The sequence below is a fragment of the Mya arenaria genome, chromosome 16, assembly GCF_026914265.1.
Source record: "Mya arenaria isolate MELC-2E11 chromosome 16, ASM2691426v1".
Taxonomy (NCBI): domain Eukaryota; kingdom Metazoa; phylum Mollusca; class Bivalvia; order Myida; family Myidae; genus Mya; species Mya arenaria.
In genome coordinates this window covers 33,499,690-33,513,403 of record NC_069137.1, presented here as the reverse complement: position 1 = coordinate 33,513,403, position 13,714 = coordinate 33,499,690, and the positions used below count along the sequence as shown (strand labels likewise).

Genomic DNA, 13,714 nt, shown 5'->3' with positions numbered 1-13,714 from the left:
ATACAAATGTTTCCCTATTTCTTATCCTTCTAATTTAAACCACGCTAATATTCCTTTGCAATTAAACACTTTAAAAGGTAACTCAAGACATAATTCAAAAGCTCAACCAGTTTGATGTAATTTACATTTATTCTAAACGATGTGAAACAAGTTATTGCATGATAGAGAAGTCACTCATGTTGGCGCGATGTTAGGCAAGATAATGGTCTTGTATAGTTAGGGAAGCTCGAGTACCCGGAAGAAGGCCAGTAGTCCGGTGTTGTGACCACACACCTAATTAACCATTCGGAACTCCTCGGCCATTTTATCGAAAACAACATCGGATGTATGCCGGTACATCTGTTGAAGTAGTTCGTAAAATTTTGAATTATATCATTAGTTAAATGTAGTGTTTCAGAGTTGTATTTATTGATCTAAGTTTAAATTTATTGTCATTGAATTGTATTATAGCAAACATAATGAAGAATCCCAAGAGTTAAGTCACAAAGTTTAACTGCTAAATAAAATTACTACGCGATCTACTTGCAGCGGACTTAAACGTACCACTTTTTGAGTGTGTAAACCGTCCAAATACATCCGAGGTTGTTTTCGATAAAATGGCCGAGGAGCTCCGAATGCTAATAAACATACGCTCAAGAAAGCGGCGAAGAAACGAATCGGGGGCGCCTTGGTGAAAAGCGATTGCACTAGTCACTGTATAACCGAGATGTTGGGAATTGATGACTTCATGACATATTTTAGCGAGAGCATTTATCTATTATTCGTCCGACACAGGTTCGATTCAATATTTGAGATCAGAATATACATGAAGTTTATTAAAATATTTATTTCATCAACATTCAATCATCATTCATTAAATTAAAAATTAATATTTGTTCAAGATATAGATTCTGGTCTGCAAAAAATCGTAACATATCACATACATATACAGTACCCCGAGTCACTTGAAAAATAAGTGCATGCGTGATGTCCAACAAAAAGTGTTTGATATTAGGTAGACGCAAGACGCGTACCATAGAATAAATATCTGTCATATACGTGTGTATTTGATGGTATTTGTTGGACAGTTTTCAATAGATGAATTTAATATAATTCGACCCATAATAAATCAAGCATCAACTATAGTGATATATAAAAAAGACTTTCAGTGGCAAGACCGTATATGAGTTGCATATGCATACCCGAGAAAATCGACCATATATCTAATCACTGGGCCTCAAGCCTGCTAAATAAAAACATCATTTTACCAAATAAAAGGTTACATTGCTAGACAATGGAAGTCTCTGTTGCCATCTGACTGTTTAACGCTTGAAACGATAACACTCCAATGTTTATTTTAGTACTAGTACTGGGTTCTTTTCGAGGTTTAGGGAGATCACACTTAAGTTGCCTTTGAAGAAGTGACCTCGTGTCGTTGATATGCTTCTTTGCGTGACACTTTAAGGAACTTATATCCTTTTAAATCGTACAAAACCTACTCCAACGTCAAGTAAACTATACACTATATTCTTTATGTGTTCCTTTAAAAGAAGAAAAAAGTCTGATAAGCTCCAAACCTTGTAATAGGACAGGACACATTAAAACAAATAAATTTCAGTTATGAGGGAGAGGAGCAAGTCAAAAGGTAACGGCCCTAAATTACGCCCCCTCTAACGTCAAGTCCTGAATCCGCCACAGTAAACATATTACACGAAGACAAAGCGTATAACATACAAATAAGGTAATGGATATTGAAGGTCTGTAACGAAAACGCCCCTTTCAAAACTAAGTCAGCCGTTAAAACTATTCCAATAATTTGTTTTATAAGATTTAAATAAATTATTAGAATATATAGACAGATATAATGATCTAAACGATGTGGTCCTTGACATAGAAACACATGGACCTTTGCCGAATGAAGAACTTGATATTGGCATGGGTTTATAAAGGTGTTGGTACGCCCCTTGGATGTAATAACATCATGGATTATTAATATCGATCGCTACTCAATATTTTTTTAGCAGCTATAAATTGTAATACTGTTTTGGTTAACAAATTATAAGGACACTTACGAACATTGAAATAAAGCAGGTAACGTAAATTATATAACAGTACCAACAGAAAGTGTAGAGTCATAATATTTTCGAATCAATATCTTAACTAAAAGTATCTTTGAAAAAGTTTTCGAAAATGAATGTCGTGCTGGCACGACATTGGACATTCAAAAATGAAAGTCGTGCTGGCACGACATTGGACATTCAAAATGAAAGTCGTGCTGGCACGACATTGGACATTCAAAAATGAAAGTCGTGCTGGCACGACATTGGACATTCAAAAATGAAAGTCGTGCTGGCACGACATTGGACATTCAAAAATGAAAGTCGTGCTGGCACGACATTGGACATTCAAAAATGAAAGTCGTGCTGGCACGACATTGGACATTCAAAAATGAAAGTCGTGCTGGCACGACATGGGACATTCAAAAATGAAAGTCGTGCTGGCACGACATGGGACATTCAAAAATGAAAGTCGTGCTGGCACGACATTGGACATTCAAAAATGAAAGTCGTGCTGGCACGACATTGGACATTCAAAAATGAAAGTCGTGCTGGCACGACATTGGACATTCAAAAATGAAAGTCGTGCTGGCACGACATTGGACATTCAAAAATGAAAGTCGTGCTAGCACGATATTGGACATTAGACATTCAAAAGTGAATGTCGTGCTGTTCAAAATTGTTACATTCTTCGCAAAGCAACATTAACTAGTTGTTAATTGACACCAATGCATTTTGGCATGATGATAGAGTTCTTGTATAAGATATAGTGTAAAAACTCGCAAATTAAGGTTTTATGGCTTAAACTGTTACTAACGGTTTTAGAAAAATGCATAAAACATCAATTTTTGAACTTAAAAAATCTGCGATCTAATTTTTGTCAGCAGGCCTATATAACTGGTTTCAAAGACAACAAATAAAGAAGTTGTCGAAACGTTCAATCTGTGAGAGTGCAGTTTTAAACTCTCGTAGAACATGTATGTATCATGATTTGAGAACCTGTCCTGTTACCATCTCGGACTTTTGGATAGCTGTAGTATGGCATATGTTCTTTTAAGCTTAATGCGTTTGGGTATAAGTTAGCCCTGAAAAGCAATATAGATATGAGTATTAAATACCTATTCTGTTTTTAGAATCAAATTATTCCTTGTAGTCTCTATTATAAAATTGCCGTACTTTGAACGATTCAAAGAAATAATAATATTTTTATTATTTTGATTCATAATCGATAATTTTAATGATATTTCTTGTTAACATTTAGGTACAAAATGATGATGTGTTAAATTGATGTATTATATTCATGTGTCTTTATGTTTTCGTATTACATTTTAATATGCATCATTTTGAAATAACCTAAATTTATGCCTAGGCCTAAAAAAAATAATATGTCTGTTTCGGGTAACCCGACCCTACCTATAAAAATCCGCCGACCTTAACTATTTTTTTTCCGTTTCTGAGCCAAAAAGGGCGGATAAATGCGAATTGGACGATCAGAATTATTGTTTATATGATAAAACAAAGTCAGGCAATGACAGTAATGTAGGAAAGACTGCCATGTGTAAGGAAACACTCTGAACCTACGACAGATTTTGGGAAAAAAATCAAAATGAAATAAAAAAAAATCCCTACATACCCTACCTAAAAATTTTGGGAAGGTTACCCTAAACAAACAATTTTTTTTGGCCTTACGTTATCATTCTAAGCATTTCTTCATGTCAAAATTATCATTTATTCCAGTTATAGGTCTGACATGATGAAAAAAAATGTAATAATGCTTTTTAACAATATGTTTTTTGCAGTACTGATATGTGTGTTTGATTAATATTTGCGTAACCTCTTTAAGTATCATTCTAATTCCTTTTGTGTGTATGAGTGTACATGTTCTTTCAGAAGGCCACATTGTAAATAAGACGTGTGCTATGTTTGTTTATAATATGACGCCTATGTCTTAATGTGTTACCTTCTTTGAATAAAGTTATTATTATTATTATTATTATTATTATTATTTTATTTTCATATTTCTTGAAATAACAACTAACGCGTATCGCAGTTAGATTGCAACTGCTACGATAACGAAAGTACAGTGCTGTTTCCTGAAAATACGAATATGTTAATTGAATATCTATTTATAGAGATTTTCAGAAAACGGATGACTACTATGGCACATCATCAGTTGAAATATATTATGTCATAAGCTATACATTTCAGGTTTTCGTTAAGGTTTCGTTTTATTCTCGTCTCTCTTTTAAGGATAGAAACATTTGAAACATTTTGATGATAACGATGTTTAAAACATGAATTTGATCATGTTAAATATTATACTCTGTGGATTTAACAAATATATAATATAGTTCAGTGTTTGGACAAATACACGTTCACCTATATTATAGACGTATATTAACAGAAATAACAGAATGGAGTTAAAGCCTTCTGAAATCTATTACTCGCAGGATTCAGTTAGTAATGCTTTTCGGCATACTTATGAACTCATCGGAGAGACTTTGGATGATATTTGTGAAGACAGGTATTGTTAACATTTTATTGCATCCTTGTAAAAATGTTATTAAGGTTTGGTTTTTCGAATTTTCGAGCAATATAAAGTCAATAAATGATGATAACTTTGATGAAAATAGCAGTAATGTATTTACAAATATGTAATAGGTTAGACAACTTCCAACAAAAACGAAAGAAAAACAACACAAACTGTGTAAAGAGCTGTCATAGTAAGTGACGCATTATAACATAATTATAAGCATTTGTCAGAACTCATGATGGTTGACATCAAGGGGGGATTGATGTATGGAGGCTATTTGTTGCCAAAAGTCCAGACGTGTAATTCCCACAATGTGCTTCTTAATCGTACTAAATATCTCTTACATTTGTCAATGTAGACGTGCTATTTGTTGTTTCTATTCGTCAGTTTTTCCGTATTGATTTGTCATTTGTCATTATAGTAGTCAAAATGTATATTTGTCAGATCTACCCTGTATAAACTCACTAAAACATAGATCGTATAAGTTGCCTTTTTAACAATATGACGATGTAATTTAGAAAGCCGAATCATGCATATGTAAAACTACAATCCTCTTATTTCACAATAAAAACTAAAATTAACTTCATCTTTTATTTTATTTTGACGATCAATGTTACTAAATGGATTATAAATCACCATATTATTTAGTCAATTGCAGTTGGGTGTATCTGAGCTGGGCTCACGGACCCAGATTTATACTGCCACTGTCAGTTGTTTTTTTACTTATATACCCAAGCATGCAAAAATTGTTCATTTATTTTATTTACAAGTGGACCATGGGCGGACGTTCAGTGGGGGAAGGGAGGAGGAAGGGCCGGTATCCCCCCCCCAGTTGGCCCGCAAGTAAACTTAAAGGTTAATTTTTTTGTCAATATTTCTCAGAAAAAAAACTTAATTACGCCATAATGCACCAATTCAGACTAAAAATATTAAAAGTATTCTAGCGGGAGTACCCCTAAACCCCACTTCCCACATTTTAAACATATTATTGTCATGCCCACTCGAGGGATCATGTCCAAAAAGTTGTGCCCCTAAGTAACGCCCTTCTAACGCAAGTCCCTGTTCAAAACCTGCTCCAGCAAACCCACGAAACTTTTAATGGACATCATAATGATAACCACCTAGTTTTGTCTGATGTTATATATTTAATAAGCATGTATTGTGTAAACGTGTAATTTCAATACATCATTGAAACAAAATATCCATGTGGATGGAAGAACAGCCCTCCAACCCACTTGTGTCCCCCAGTTATGAATTACGGGATCTGCCACTGTGAACCATAACAATCAAGTGGGGGATTTCAAGAAAATGAAAAAATAGATATCGTGAGTCTTAGATTAGAAAAACAAACGCGCGATTTTTCCCCTCCAAAAGGGCTAGGTCCGCTTCACCTAAATGTGAAAAAAGCCCTGACTGTTGAGTGTGGGTGGGGTATAAAAGGTAGCAGCAAGTAATAATTGTTTATTAGCAATAAATTGACTTCATCATTAAAATACTTTATTAATTACCTATAAAATAATATTCGTTACAGTATAATGTACGAGTTATATGAAGTTGTAATCTAAGTGTATTTACTCCATACAGTTCCAGCTACCAGGTAAAAAAACCTCTGGGGCATCTTAGTGAATAATTTCAACTTAAGGAAAATTTAGATTTTTTTCTACGTAAATTTTAATTTATCTTATATTACTTGCAATTTTAAACATTGCAAAAAGGCAAGAAAGTGTCCTCTAATGGTAGAATTTAAAATAGTGTTTATAGTAATTTAAAGCTGCACTCTCACAGATTGACAGTTTTGACAGTTTTTTGTCCCCAGACTCGGTTGATTTTGGCAGCAATGCTTTCTATACAAATAATAAGATTACTCACACTAAATCAGATCTAAATTGTTTGGAAAACTGCCGACATTTTTCATTTTTTCTTAAAACGTTACTGTAGTATCACTTTTAGCCATAAAACATCAATTTGCGAACGTAAAACTGAAAAACTGTATCTGATCTTTTGTCAGCAGTCTTTTACCACTGGTATCCAGACATTTACGCAAAAATTGGCTTATTCCAAAACAAAAAAATGAAAATAGTTGTCAACACGGTCAATCTGTGAGAGTGCAGCTTTAAAAGAAAAATAAGACAATGGGACTTTTCATTCTTGAAGTATAATTTAATGCTAATGACTTACATTTTGTTGTGTTTGAGTCAAGTATCATTTTGCATACATCTCATTTCATGTCATATGTGCTTATTAATTACTATTATATAGACAAAAACATGTTGTTATTTCATATATTATTTTATTCGACATGAAATAATTTATAATCCATCATGTTTCCAAATCATAGTCCATAATGTCATAATATAGATGATTCGTAATGTCCATAATAACGTTCGCAATGTCCATGGTCCAAAGTATCCATAATTGGTTTAAATAGAGCCGAGTGATAGCGGAAATTTCGGAAAGACGTAAGGAGGAGTTAAGACATGGTTAAGGCGGGTTAAGACATGGTTAAGGCGGAGCTATCTATAAATAAAATTAAATTCATCTCGTAAACATGTTGAACTGCGAATGAAAAGTCACCAGCATACAATGTACTTTGTAGAACTACGAACTGAAATCTGTCTTCTACACACCGCAATATAAAACTCGGCATGTGACTTTCACAGAATGACGTGTGTTACTTTATAAACACGACTGAATCGTCTGTTGAATAGATGCAACGAGAATATAACTCCAATTGGTACAATGAAAAATGAAAATGTGCAGTGTAAAGTGTAAACTTACAACCAATGAGTTGGCGGTTGTAAAATGTAAATTGGTAAATCATCAATATTACAAACCTAAAATACACACATACACGTCTGGACTTTTGGCAACGAATAGCCTCCATATTGATGAAGCATATAACATGTACAAATGTTTTGTGTATAAAGTTACTGTGTATTAAAGCTGCACTCTCACAGATGCACCAGTTTTACAACTTTTTTATTTTTTATCTTGGAAAGAGCAAATGTTTGCGTAAATATCTGCAAACCAATGATATAAGATTGCCGACAAAAAATCAAATCGCAGATTGTCATATTTCCGTTCGAAAATTAATGTTTTATGGCTTAAACCGTTTAAGAAAATAACATAAAACGTCTTTTTTAACTTAAATAACTAAATCTGCGAACTTATTTTTTGTCAGCAGTGTTATATTACTGTTTTCCATGGACTTTCGCAAAAATTTGCTTGTTCCGGGACAAAAAATAAATAAGTTGTCAAAACGTTCAATCTGTGAGAGTGAAAATGAATGAATGAATGAATGAATGAATGAATGAATGAAAGTCTTTATTTACAGAGGGTAACCCAATTAGTGTAAACTAATCTTCCTTGGGGCCCTCTAAAGCAATATTTACATACATACAAATACATAATTATATAGCAATATAACAATCAGCATAACAAATTCAAAGTTAGCATTATTCATAAACATGATCAACATGATAACAATGTTACACAACAACATAATACATACATATGGCGGCAGAGGTTTAACTTACAGACTTACATATGGCCATATTTACAATTTTAGCTTTATGACTGTTGATTCGAATTAATCCACTTAGTATAATTTACTGTAAAACTTTTAATACTTTCGCTCTGTCTTATTTCATTTGGAATGTTATTCCATACTTTTACCCCAGAGTACGACATACTCCCTTTAAAAAGTTCTATATTTGGTTTGGGTATTAAAAAATCCGATTTATTTGAAGAACGTAAATGATTTGGACGCCTGACATTGTAATTGAACATATTTTGAATATATGACGGGACTGCATTTTGCGATACCCTGTACATAAATTTGGCTTTATGAAGTGAAACCCTCTGTTCAATATTAAGAGAATTAATTATATTCAAAGCCTCGCTTAAAGTGGTATATTGTTCACCTAGAATGATACGACATGCTCTTCGTTGTAATCGCACTAAAACCTGGATATTTGATTGTTTTGTACTACCCCAAATGATACTACAATAGTCAAGATGTGGTTGGACATAGGCTTTGTAAAACATTATTCTATAATTAACAGGAATAAATACTTTAATTCTTGATAATAGCCACAAATTACTTGATATTTTCTTCCTAAGAAATTTTATATGCGTATCCCATTTAAGGTTTTCATTTATATATATGCCAAGAATTTTATCACCTGTTGTGATTTCCAGATTTAAGTCTTTATATTTCAAATTTAGAGGTTGATTAACTAATTTTGTCCGCTTCTGGGGTGTCGTTATCAATATTACTTTTGTTTTTGAAGCATTTAATACCATACCATTGTTTAGACACCATGTACTGACGTTATTCAAAGCAGCTTGTAAATTCATTTCAACTTGCAGCTTTACAAGTCACAAAAACAGTATTGAACACAAATTATCTGTCAGTGTTGTTTTGCAACATATCGGGACACCCACGAATAGTCACTATAATATGAAAATGTTGGTCTTATGCCAAATAGTCAAGAAAGATACCAATCACATTAAAATCAGTTCCCCAATTCTCGCTTCACAATAGTAAGATACGGACACAGCGTGATTAAATAAAATAAATGACGTCACGATATGATTTTATTAATTGAATGTCGATATGCGCTTCTTCCCTGGATATAATCAAGTCGAGTCAGAACGCGTAACTCGCGTAAAACGCCCTATTGCCGGGAACCGGAAGTAAAGTTGTTTACATTATCGAAGGGTGATTTCCGCTGCAAATCATGCACCCATTGTTCTTACCTTTACTGTCCGCCATTTTGTTCTTGTGTAGTTCTCTATCCTTACGGCTTGTAGGTAGTATGGAATTTTGACCCGAGAACAATGATCTTGAACCTTGTTCGTGTCGTTAGGGCGATTGTGTTTCGGGTCGGACACAAAAGAACGAAGCGCCTAAAGACGCAAATATAAGTTGGAATGACACATGTGTTCGAGACAAGCGTCTATTTCCCGGAAAGTGGTCAAACCGCGCCTGTCAAAACATCGACCTTCGGAGATGACATGCTGTCTTAAATCCTATATATACCCGCCACATATCGTTAAAGCAAACATGATGAGCTCGTAAGAGGTTAAAAAAAGCTCATTTTCGCGTGACAACATGCAACATGCAAATAAATGGGCGTGATTTGGCCAAACCTGTCAACACTTGATTCACAACTATTGTAAAAGAATGTCTGATTTTCAGTTTGTTATTGGTTCTGATAGTGGAACACATTTAACATCGTAGACAACAATAATAATATTATAATTGTTTTACAGATGCAGTATTTACTCTATCCCGACGATATCTGTCATGCGGAAGAATGGAAGATGGATAACTTCAGACAATCGCCGATTGTGGGTCTTTCGACAGCTCGAACGCCTTGGAAAATGTGATACTGTACCCGTTGACGTCACTGATCAAATCCCCCCTGAGAAGATGACGTCATTAAATGGCGGCGACGCAGTACGCGTGCGCGGAAATCCAGGAGGAAGTTGGCATCTGAAACCTAAACCGGTTGTAAACCAACGGTATACATCATACCCACGTTATAGTGTTCAACGCGTGCGCGGAACTCCAGGAGGAAGTTGGCATCTGAAACCTAAACCGGTTGTAAACCAACGGTATACATCATACCCACGTTATAGTGTTCAACCGAAGCCTAAACCGGTCGTATACCCTACTCCCGAATCTGTCTACACACCAAGACGGGAGACAAATTATGGTACTGAAGCAATGCATACACAGTATAGGCCAGTCCAAGAGGAAAATAGTGAGAGAAGTCTGTGCACGATTTTATAAAGTACCGTATGTGAGACTGGAACATGTCTGTGATTAATTATTTATCTTTTAATTAAAAGTTGGATGCTGGATATTTTAGTTGCCTTTGTTATAAAACTTTGTTTCTCTAGTCTTTTGGGGTTTTGACTTGAATCCATATATTATTTATATATTACCGTCAAACATATAAAAATATGTTCTTCACCTGTATTTCACATTCAATTAATTATAAAAGACGTTAATTAATATCTTCCAGTGTTTCACACATGAAGTTTGTATCACTAACTAAGATGCTAGCTATTACCATATATTAAAAATAAGTATATGAGTTTTAACAAATTTTATCATAAGCTTTTGTGAACTGGTCATTTGAAATGTGAATATTAAATGTCATTCAAGTACAATATACGACATGTATTTCGACTGTGCACTCATAGTATTGCATTTACTTGCACAAATGTCATAGTGTGATATATTATGATTTTTAAAATTTTTCATTTATGCCTATTTGCAGATTTCTGTTAAACCTTTATGTGCATTAAAGTATGCTTTATCACTTGCTTTGTTATCAAATGTCCTTGAATAATAAACTGTGATTGCGATGTCCCATAGAATATATAGCAATATAAATATGTCCTTACATCCCCACGTCATAAAATTCGGTGGACGTTTTTATAAAGCATTCTAGCAAGATTTGTTTTTTAAATGTCTATACATCTTACACATACTTGGATGGCGTATTATTTAGTTTGTCGGGTAAATAGTTTTTTATATTCTTTATTAAAGTTCAGAACGTCTGGATCATTTGCTTGATTCCTCTATGATTGCGCTGTAAATTAATACGTCATTTCCATCGCTACTGTCCAGCAATAACCTAAATATTACCTTTATAATAGAAAGATGACGGGGAGGGTATATTTTTTCTATGAGCGATTAGAATGTATCTTTATTGACAGGTTTGGTGAAGGTTACCTTTATCCAATTATTTCATAATAAGTTAAAAGGCATATATACGTGTTAATTTACTCGTAGGTGAGTGGTTAACGTGCAGGACCAACAAATACATTTTGTTCAAAGAAATCTTGTTCGAATCCCGGCAACAAAAGCCCTTTTTATTTATTTCTATTGACTGCAGATCACAACTTTACACAAACAAATGGCAATGTCTTCGTAATGACTTTGTGATGTCTTCGTTATGTCTTCATTAAGTCTTCGTTATGTCTTCGTAATGTCTTCGTAATGACTTTGCAATGTCTTCGTACGTCTTCGTAATGTCCTCCTCGTGACTTCTTAATGTCTTCGTAATGACTTCGCAATGTCTTCGTACGTCTTCGTAATGTCCTCCTCGTGACTTCTTAATGTCTTCGTAATGACTTCGCAATGTCTTCGTACGTCTTCGTAATGTCTTCGTCGTGACTTCGTTATGTCTTCGTAATGACTTCGCAATGTCTTCGTACGTCTTCGTAATGTCCTCATTCGGTGACTACGTAATGTCTTCTTAATGACATCGTAATGTCTTCGTAATGTCTTCATTATGTCTTCGTTATGTCTTCGTTATGTCTACATTATGTCTTCGTAATGTTGTCGAGTGTTAACGCCAACTGTAGATGATTGCAGGAGTTTTTTTCATGCATTTTACGTTCTAGTATATAAGAAGTTTTCTTTCATGCTTTACGATGAAATATGGGGGTTTAACAGTGAAATAACAACAGTGAAATTATCAATTTGATATTTTCACTGCAAAATAAGGAGTGAAAATAACAACTTTCAGAACTACTTTTAAATGCCTTGATCAAAACAGAACATTGGACTTCAGTAAATTATGTAAAAAATGTTAAAAAAAAAGAAAAAAATATTTTATAATTTAAATAAATATATAATTGGAAATTAACAACTTACCGTTTATTACCGGTTATCCCGTTTATCAAACATTTTACTGATCTTTGAAGCTGAATGTTCGAACATTTGCTTTCATACCAAACAAATTAAAGACAAAAACAACTGTTCGAACATAAATAAAATTTTATATCCTCGTTCAAATGTATTTTGAACTGTTAACCGTTGTAGTAGGTAAAATGAGCTTCCTGGAGAATTCACACAATTTACAGATATATCCGATATTTTTTTACCCCATCCACACCTCAACATGTGTCAACAAACTAGCGTTGCATTTACTCTTTTAATATCTGGAAAACAAACATTTTTAAGCGAAACAGACTGGTCTCTGACAGTAAGATGACTGAATATAAACTTACTATAAAGACACGCGTACATGCAGTCTTAAACTAAGAAAAATGGTTAAAATCCAATGAGTATCCACATTTGTTTTGCTAACACATTTGACCTTCCAAATTTTCATTCTTTAAATAGCGGCGTAGTATGGTTTGATTCATGTCCATCTTAAAATAAAAAGTGTTTTCATTATTTTTGGAACATATGTGAACTAATATTACTTCATTGTTTACTGTTCATAAAGCTTTGCAATAAAAAAACGAGCGAATATTAAGCTATAAGAATGAATAGCAGAGAACTATTTCTCAGCAAACCGAAAGTAGAAAAGTTGACAGCTATAACTATGCATGAGGGGCGCCCCACGGGTAGCGGCCTAAAGCCCACCCTTTTGAAAAAAGGGGGTAATTCAGAAATAAATAAAAACAAATAAAACTCCGAAAATAAGCATAAAAGAAACAGAAAATTTGTTTATTTCAGTGTAAGATCGTATTTAATTTCACTCATGATCATAAAAAAACTACAATTTCACTCGTGGCTTCACCACTCGTGAAAATATGTTTTTCTATGACACTTGTGAAATAAAATACGATCTTACACTGAAATAAACAAATATCCTCTATGTATCCTTCATTTATGCAGAATCTCTACTGGGATATTAAACATAATTATTATTAACAATCTCCAGTATTTCCATCAATCGCTATGCAAAGTACATAACTTGCACTAAATCGTATCAAGACTACAATGGAAACTACCGGGACACACACAGTCGCTGAGCACCATGAGAAGTCTTCAACTATCGGTAAATGCATGTCATACTGTCACGACATTTCTGCTCATTCAACTACGGCGATATTGAAATGGTAGCCGTGTCCTTATACATGTTAAGTCGTAATGTTGTGTACGTGTGTTTTTCGAAATCGATGTGATGTATTAGGGCCTTATCTTTACCCATGTCACACTGTCATAACAATTGTCGAAAAACTTCTAAAATCATAGTGGCAAACTACTTTAATTCTTAGAACATGCGGTGTTTAACTTGCTAAAAAACGGGAACAAACGTTCGCGTTGACATTTTCACAGTAAGTTCAATACGTCGTTTTGATTCAAAAAGCGTGTCTTTGACATTTTTAA

At 33.9% G+C, this 13,714-nt stretch overlaps 1 protein-coding gene across 1 annotated transcript; it reads left to right on the top strand.

The window, feature by feature from the left end:
- Positions 1-4,203: 4,203 nt before the first annotated feature.
- Positions 4,204-10,904, top strand: LOC128221021 (uncharacterized). The gene is made up of 2 exons (XM_052929419.1): positions 4,204-4,560; positions 9,847-10,904. Exons 1-2 carry the CDS (start codon positions 4,451-4,453, stop codon positions 10,367-10,369), a joined length of 633 nt encoding a protein of 210 aa, XP_052785379.1. The 5' UTR covers positions 4,204-4,450; the 3' UTR covers positions 10,370-10,904.
- Positions 10,905-13,714: the final 2,810 nt, after the last annotated feature.